This window comes from Macadamia integrifolia, unplaced genomic scaffold (assembly GCF_013358625.1).
Source record: "Macadamia integrifolia cultivar HAES 741 unplaced genomic scaffold, SCU_Mint_v3 scaffold2274, whole genome shotgun sequence".
NCBI classification, from domain to species: domain Eukaryota; kingdom Viridiplantae; phylum Streptophyta; class Magnoliopsida; order Proteales; family Proteaceae; genus Macadamia; species Macadamia integrifolia.
The window spans coordinates 29,003-37,491 of record NW_024868606.1 but is presented as its reverse complement, the minus strand read 5'-3'; the positions used below and the strand labels follow the sequence as shown (position 1 = coordinate 37,491).

Here is an 8,489-nt window from a genome sequence, read left to right as displayed (position 1 = left end):
AAAGAAATCATTCACGTGGCTTCAGTTGCTTCCTCTCGGATCCTTTTCACCTGCATGAAGAGGTAATTTTGTTAGTTTCAGTAAATAATTGAAATTTGGATTTACGCCTTCCACTTTTCTAGAAACATTTTAGAAAATTCAACACTACTGAAAGAATATCTCACAACCTTGTCATTCTTTGAAAATATTGTCAAACTTCTTACTTCTTCTGTGTACTCTCTTGCCTTTTTGTTCTCACACTTTTTGATATCGATGATGAGCATCTTTGGTCCTAGTGAATATTTTTTTCATGGAGAAATTAATTTGTAATATTCTTTTGAGCCTGTTAGTCTTTGGTTGTGATTTGGTATATATCAAATTTTATCTTAAGGAAATTTTGTGAAAGGCCCCCCAAAAGGAAATGGTACTGGTTTCAGGAATCAAGTTACATTTCCTTCTCTCTGTTTCTGTTTTTTACATATTGACAGTTTTCATTGTTTATAAAATCTATTGCAGGTCAATCCTTCTGATGTGATAATTTTGGAAGGGATACTGCTTTTCCATGACACTCGTGTCCGAGAATTGATGAAAATGAAGATATTTGTTGATACAGGTTCTTTTGGTCCTTTCCTCTCAAGTATATTGATACCATTATAAGTTCTCCTAATTGCTAGGTTGACCTCATTGATTAGGGGCAAAAGTTGCGTAGTTTTACCTTTAGATCTTATTCTATATGCTACAAACTGATTCAACTTGATTTTGTGAAACAGCATTATTTTGTTGCTCTAGTACGATATTCATGATGGGTATGGTGGTGGTGGTGAGGTTTTTGGTTTTGGTTTTCTTATCGTTATTTTTTTTTATTGAAGTACAAATACTGTGATATATGATATATCATGTAATATATCTGGAAATTAGGGTCACTGGATGCTAATTGAACATGTCTACAGGATTTTGGATCATTTTTCTGAAGTTAAATGGGGTTTTCCAGCTTCCCAAGTAATTGACCCCCCTTAAATTTTGGCAGCCAATTTTAAACTAATGTTTAGAAGCTTAGCTTCTTTCTTGTTTCTTCTTATACTGAAGTTCCAGGTCAGTTTATAATGTGAAAGAAATTCTAGCTTTAGTACACTCATATAATTTAGAAAAATGTCTTCAATAATATGACACTTTATGGAAAGTTCTGAGTTATTGAAGAAATTTACGTCTAAGCAAGCTAGTCTTCTTAGGGATGTGCTTGGCAGCTTGCAACTTGATGCGGATCCCGGTTCCAAAAGTTGAATCGGATCGCTTAGGGCCCACATAAACACTCAATAAAACAAAGGCAACACCCAATAATAATTGTATTGAAATAAAGCTTCAACTAAATGGCAGAATTGTAATTAAGCTGAAGTTTCCAATGAAGGTGGCAGTTTTGTAAATAAATGGAACTTAACCAAGGAAAACCAAAAGTGACTTGAGTGGAAAGAAAAACGTATGGTCAAGGACAAATTAGGAATAGGGACTCAAAATAAGGACAAACCAGAATAAGCATAAAAGGTAAGGGTACTTTAGGAAATAGGGAAAGAAAATTACAATTACTCACTTATGAGGTTGTCTTCAACCTCACGACAGAAACAAGAGCCAGCACCAAAGCTTGGATCCTCTATGGCCCTTTGATTCCCACCGAAAGACACTTCGAAACACCAAGCAAAGAAGAACAGTTCCTCTGCAAATCAGATCTGGGCGGTAGTTTTAAATAACCTGAGTTGCAGGTTTTGTGGCTCACTGCAGGAAGTATTGTCAGGTCTGAGATTCAAAGTTTAAGGTCGCCTTTCCATGGTGAACTAATCCCCAAAAGTTGCTGAAGAAAGAAGATGAGATGAAGGAGAGCTATCGATTTCTATGGGTCATCAGCATCCTCTCAAAATAGGGCAGCAAGGGTCACTGTGATACCCTCCAACAATAATAGTGAAGAAGAAACCAGCGAGTGATGGGGGAAAGGGGAAGATGAGAGATTTCAGTGGGGATAATAGAGAGAAAATTTCAGAGAGGGAAGAAAGGGAAAATCGATAGCCATGGTTCTCATACCAAACTCTTAATCAAATTTCTATTCTTCAAACCTAAAACTGAAACTTCTCCATCGAGTACATGTCCAATATAAAGGAAAAAAAAACAAACAATTAATGGAAACTACTTGAAAGGAAATTTTTCTAAAATTAGAAGCTAGCTAATTTAAAGATAACTTGTTTCTAAAACAAAAGAAAATCAAATCAAAAGAATTTGTTTTTTCCTAAGTCCATCGTGCAACTGCATCACAACTGTTACATTACATGTGTGTATATGAAGTTGCAAACATATTACACCAAGTCTACCTACTTAGTTCCATTTTTCGTTGTCTAGTTATTCCTAATGTTTGAGTTAGTTACATGAATCTTTTTTCACCATTACACTCTGTATTGGCCTTACTGTTTTCAACTCCTGTTGAAGAAATGCACATAAATTGCCGTTTGACCACCCTGTTTATTATCAAATAGTATGTTGCCTATGTTCGATTTTTATGTTAAAAAACATAGGGGGAGGTGGAAGGGGGGAAAATGTCATTCTCTGAACAGCTAAGAACTCATGGAAAATAAATGAGCTTCTTATGTTAAAGATACTGACCATTTGCCCATAAGCCTTGGACCTTTGTAGGCCATGTATGTGGACATACAGATATTATACAGATACGCGTATGGAATGTAGTTGAAAATGATGATATGCAATGATTTTCCTTTTACTTCTGTCTGTTAATTTTACTGTATCAAATTTCTACTTGTACTGTTGACTGTTTACAGGCCAATAGGTTTCTTCTTAACTAAACTATCTGCAAATTTTGTGTTTCTATGATGTCTGTTTTTATATATTTTTCATGCTGTCATGCAAACTCTGTTCAATTATTCGCTCCAATTTGTATGAAAAAAACGCTTTATTTGAAATTGGATTCGAACTATGTATTCCACTTTATGCTGGTCCAGTCTTCCTGTGTTTAGTTCTTACTTCTATTTTATTCACAATGGAATTTTTCAGTGCAGATGCTGATGTACGCTTGGCGAGGAGGATAAGACGTGATACTGTTGAAAAGGGCAGAGATATCAGTCAAGTACTTGACCAAGTTAAGAAGTTCCCATTTGCTGTTTTGCGCATCAATTTCTCAATATAATTTGTTTTATAACTTTAGTTTCCATATATAACAATAGATTGAGTTGATTAAGTTGGGATCTGGTGTATTTTTGAGGATTATATCTACTTCAGCAATGCTATTTCAAATGGTGTGCCAATCTTGATTAAGATTTGAGTACTGCATATTTATTTTAGCTAATTTTAAGCTGGAAGATTGAAAATCTTTCAGTTTTGTATCTTGCTATTTGTCAATGCAAAGTTTGTCACATTTTTTGTAAAATCATTTTATTTTATTTTTTATTTTATGTAGTACTCAAAGTTCGTGAAACCTGCTTTTGATGACTTTATTCTTCCAACTAAGAAGTACGCGGATATTATCATTCCCCGTGGAGGAGATAATCATGTAGCCATTGATTTGATTGTGCAACATATTCGGACGAAACTTGGTCAACACGATCTCTGTAAAATATACCCAAATCTTTATGTTATCCATTCAACTTTTCAGGTATTGTTTTATTTCTATTTATTACCTCTTTTTTTGGGTGTGTGTGTCTCTGTATTAATAAGGTTTTTCTTTTTGAATTTTAATAGACTTTTAATGTCACTCCACAATTTATTTATCTTCAGAGTTCAATTTTCTTTCTTATTGTGCTCCTTGTAAGTTCCATTAATTTTAACCAGCTTTGTACAGATACGTGGTATGCATACGCTTATACGTGATGCTAAAATAACGAAGCATGATTTTGTGTTCTATGCTGATCGGTTGATTCGTTTGGTATGTCAAATTTACTGTGATATCAGTTGATTTGTTTTATTACGTTTTGTTGTCTTCATCGGATATTAGGTTTCTGTTCTTGGGCATGTTTGCTGATCTAGTAGTTTTCTCTATTGAGAGGTTGTTGAACATGGCCTTGGGCATCTTCCTTTTACAGAAATGCAGGTGATCACTCCTACTGGTAAGCTAATATTATTTTATGAATCTGCATTGGCACTATGTCTCTTAAAATTTAAAATATTTTATGTATTTTCGTAATATCTTCTTTAGAGCAGATGAGGGTACTTCAATATCAACAATTTGATTTGCAGAAATTTAATCTAGAACTAGTTCTATTCTGGCATGGGCTATCCTTTTCTTAAAATTATCATCCATTGACAAAAGAAGTCCTTGGGTATGGTTTCTAATGTTTGCAAATTTCTTTCCTTGATAAATGCAGGATCAGTTTATACTGGGGTTGATTTCTGTAAAAGGTTATGTGGTGTCTCAGTAATTAGAAGGTACATGTTTCTGTCTTCTTTCTAGTTTTAATGTTCAGTTTCATCAGATTGTATTCTTAGATTTGCTAGTTATAATTTTCTCTGTTTAGAAAAAGCATGATATGCATATCATTTATCCTTGGAGAGAATTTTTTTTTGAGGGTCTGTTGACGAACCAGTGGTTGAACTGTTTGGCCCAGTGCTTGGAGCTCTGACTTTTTGTTTTAGACATTCTAAACCAAATAATAGGTAATATTTGATTTATATAGGATTGCGAAATAGATATGTTGCTACCATGGTGCAGTCCTGTGCTTTTGGTCCTGGGCCTGAACGGAGGAGTGACGTGTCACATTGGCAGCTGGCACTAAAACTTTTACCCAAACCATTTCAATGCATAATCCTGAAAATTTATTTTTTTCAACCTTATGCAAGGGGTTTAGAAAATAGGGCTTTGGATGGAGTGGAATAGTGAAATTGGTTCTCACTGAATCCAAGTAGTTGGGACAATGTTTAATATAGTGCCTTCTACCATATTTCTGGGAGCTGGGCTGGACCTAGTAATCAAACCAGCTATAAAGGGAATAGCACCTTCGTAGTTGAATCTGACCACAATATCACTTCACTCAAAAACCCTAAGCCAATACTGGTATATTCTTATGCGGTGCCTGATGTTCCATGGACTCATCAGTTTTTAAGAAAAGTGGCATTAGTAACTTTCTTTATAAATACATTTCAAACCTTAGATGCATGTAAAAATAATTCTTGTTACTCTCCGAAAACTCCAAAAGAACTTGCTAATCCTTCACCTATCACAACGTTCAAACTGCTAGTTCTCACCCCAATCCCTAACTGAGGATTGGAAAGGAAGAGCTTAGGAGCATGAGGAAAGGAGGACATGGAGCTCAGAGGATGCAAGTATGTGCTTGTAATTACTTTCTCTATCCCTGTCCTCTGTCTCTCGCTTGCTTGCGTTATTGCTGTCTCCTGCTATTAAGTTTTTTTGTCCTCTTTGGAACTTCTTTACGGCTGCTTACAGTGGCTGCTACAATTGGATATGGTTGACCATTTCTCGTACAATGTAAAAGGAAAAGAAGGCTAGATCTTAATTGGGACAAACTTTAATTGCTTTCCAATTTGTGAGACTTTAATCCTTGATTAAAGCAGAGGACTTGTGCCAATTTTTTCATTTATTTATATATTTAACCATTTCCTAACTTTTTACGAAAGAACTGCATGCTTTGATGCCTACAAGTTGCATTCTACTTAAATGCAAGACTTCAAATCATAGTGTTTGGAAAAACTGATTTCCCCTATTTCCCCAATTTACTCCTTTCTTAAATAAAGAAGGCAATGTTGATACTTAAAAAGCCACGGGTGGAGAGAAAATAGGGAAGAATATTGAAGAGATAATGGAAGGAAATAAGAAAGATAAATCTAAAATTTTGGGGATAGTTGGCCTTATCAACAAAGCTATGACATCTCGGTTTTATGGAGGAAGCCGTCCCTCCTTCTCAAGGAGAGAAAATATAGGAACTTCAATAGATAAATTCTTCATTCTCTCCCAATAAATATATGTTACAACAACTCCAAGAACTCCATTCCCATGAATCCCACACCTAAGAAGTTACAATAACGGATAATAACTACTAATCACATACACCACCACACCACTACATTAATTACTGATAATTCCTACATAAATCCATAATAACTGATAATTCCTAAACAAGATATTCATAATCCCCATCTCCCAACGTAACTAATCCCCCTCAAGGCCATGCATGTAACAAATTTACATCTCTCTTCTAACTGAGCTATGGATCCTTTTTTGTAGCTTGTTTGTGGGCATAGCATACTGGTTTCTTTTCTTGAAATTCTTGACAATAAAAAAAAAATATGATGCATTTCTGTTACGGAAAAAAAAAAAAGGAAAAAAAAGGAAGAGCAAGATATATCATCAATAAACTAATAAACTAAGAAAAAGCTACAATGAATTTAAAGTTTTTGGCACCCTCTTTATAGAAAGTTTATGCTGAGTTAGCAATAAGTTTGAATAATGTTCTACGAGGAGCCTATATAACCGACTAACTCAATAGGATTTCCATAAGTAAATATCTCAGGTTGCTTCAAACACCAGTAGCTTATATGTATCCCTCTTCGGTTTCTGCTTAAGAGATGAGTTATCTATACAATTATCGAGTTCTTCTGTTTTCATACTGCAATCTTGAATGGCCTATTTAAGTTGTCTCAGGTGTTTTCGTTGACCATTTGTTATTTTCGGACTGATATAGTGGTGAAAGTATGGAGAATGCTCTGCGAGCATGTTGTAAAGGCATCAAGATTGGGAAGATTCTTATTCATAGGGAAGGTGACAATGGGCAGCAGGTCTGTATGGAGCTCCTGGAGTATTCTTTTTCGTTCTTCCCTTTTCGCTCACCTGCTTTTCTGATGTTTGAAATGTTCTCCAGTTAATCTACGAAAAACTGCCGAATGATATTTCAGATAGGCATGTGTTACTTTTGGATCCTATCCTCGGCACAGGTTTGTCTGTTCCTAAGATGCAAGTAGTTTTATTTTTTGCATGATAATATTTTGTTTATATGGATTTGTGCTGCTACTAGATGACTAAAATTATTTTGCTGGTTGTGCTTTGTTGATTCCCTTAAAAAAATTATTACTATTTTTACCAGGGAATTCAGCTGTTCAAGCTATTTCTTTGCTTATAAGGAAGGGTGTGCCAGAGTCCAACATCATATTTCTTAATCTTATATCTGTAAGTAACACAGTTACACCCCCACCTCCTCCCTATCCTTTCTGAGGTTGCATTGGAATGGGAGGACTGGGGGATCCTTATCAATCTTTTTGCTGAAAATTACAAAAAACTAAATTTCATATTTCAGATGGTGGGAAATTGGGATTGGATGTATTGAAGATAATGTATACCTTTTCAAATTCAAAGTCACCTTGATTGTATATGGTAGGTTGTCTTGTGTTTGATTTTTTGCTCAACTAGTTTTATTAATCTTATCAGGCGCCTCAAGGAGTGCATGTAGTCTGCAAAACCTTCCCAAAAATAAAGATTGTGACATCTGAGATCGAAATTGGTTTGAATGAAGATTTCCGTGTCATCCCTGGCATGGGTGAGTTTGGAGACCGATATTTTGGCACTGATGATGATGACCAGCAAGTTGTGGCAACAGTATAGCTCAAATGAGAGGTGCATATTAATCCAAGTCATGAGTTACTTTGCCATGGTGTATTCATGTTGTTGTACAACTACAAATATCAGCAAGGCCTAATCTACTTTCCCTTATTTTGTAAGGTATTGGTATTGGGATGTGACATTGATACCAAGGGATTAAAACGGACATTATGACACAATCAATTTTGTAGTTTTGACTTTGAGTGAGACTACCTTTGGTATCTATGTCTCCTTTTGGCCTTCGATACAAATTGAGGAATATTTGGTTGCAAATTTCTTATTGTGCGTATGCTCATAGTTGTCATGGCGCCAAGGCGAATCAAGGCGGTGGAGGGTTGTCTAAGCTCTTAGGCGAGAAGGTGCATGTCTTGAGGCGAATAAGACGATCAATTGTTATTTTTTCTATTTTTTAATATTATTTGATAAGCTATATATACCTTGTATCATAAAAAATCAAGATTAAGTAACATCAAGTCATTAAAAATCAACATTTAGTCATATTAAATAGTAAAAAATTAACATTAAGTCATATTAAGTTAAAAAAAATCAAAATTTAGAGAAATGCTCTGGTTCTATAACAAGTTTGACTGGTCAAATGATATTATTTTTATATGACACTTTTTGTATCAGTTATAATATAAAACCAGTTTTCCAACAAGTCTAAGATTACTTAAATCTAAATTGTAATGACAAAGTTATGTTTCGGTCAAACTTATTTTTAAGTGCGTAAATGCTGTTAAAATCGCCTAAATGAAAATAATTTTATGGATATCAAAGTAAAAAATTATTTTATCGGACTTTTGGTTTTTAGCAATGTTTTAACATGATAGAATTTATAAAATTTTCACAATTGAGAAAAACTCCTGCGTTTAAAAGTTGAAAATCGCTCCTATAACCAAAATCCAGTTTTTCT

The 8,489-nt window shown here is 34.6% G+C and overlaps 1 protein-coding gene across 1 annotated transcript in view; it reads left to right on the top strand.

Moving 5' to 3' along the window:
• LOC122066162 (uridine kinase-like protein 3) overlaps positions 1–7,849 on the top strand; it is a 15,949-nt gene extending 8,100 nt beyond the window's left edge. The window contains exons 7-15 of the mRNA XM_042629982.1: positions 3,033–3,112; positions 3,431–3,625; positions 3,812–3,895; positions 4,016–4,076; positions 4,335–4,395; positions 6,666–6,759; positions 6,843–6,915; positions 7,065–7,147; positions 7,406–7,849. Coding sequence (XP_042485916.1) covers positions 3,033–3,112; positions 3,431–3,625; positions 3,812–3,895; positions 4,016–4,076; positions 4,335–4,395; positions 6,666–6,759; positions 6,843–6,915; positions 7,065–7,147; positions 7,406–7,579 — 905 coding nt within the window. The 3' untranslated portion in view covers positions 7,580–7,849. The remainder of the gene's footprint in view (positions 1–3,032; positions 3,113–3,430; positions 3,626–3,811; positions 3,896–4,015; positions 4,077–4,334; positions 4,396–6,665; positions 6,760–6,842; positions 6,916–7,064; positions 7,148–7,405) is intronic.
• Positions 7,850–8,489: the final 640 nt, after the last annotated feature.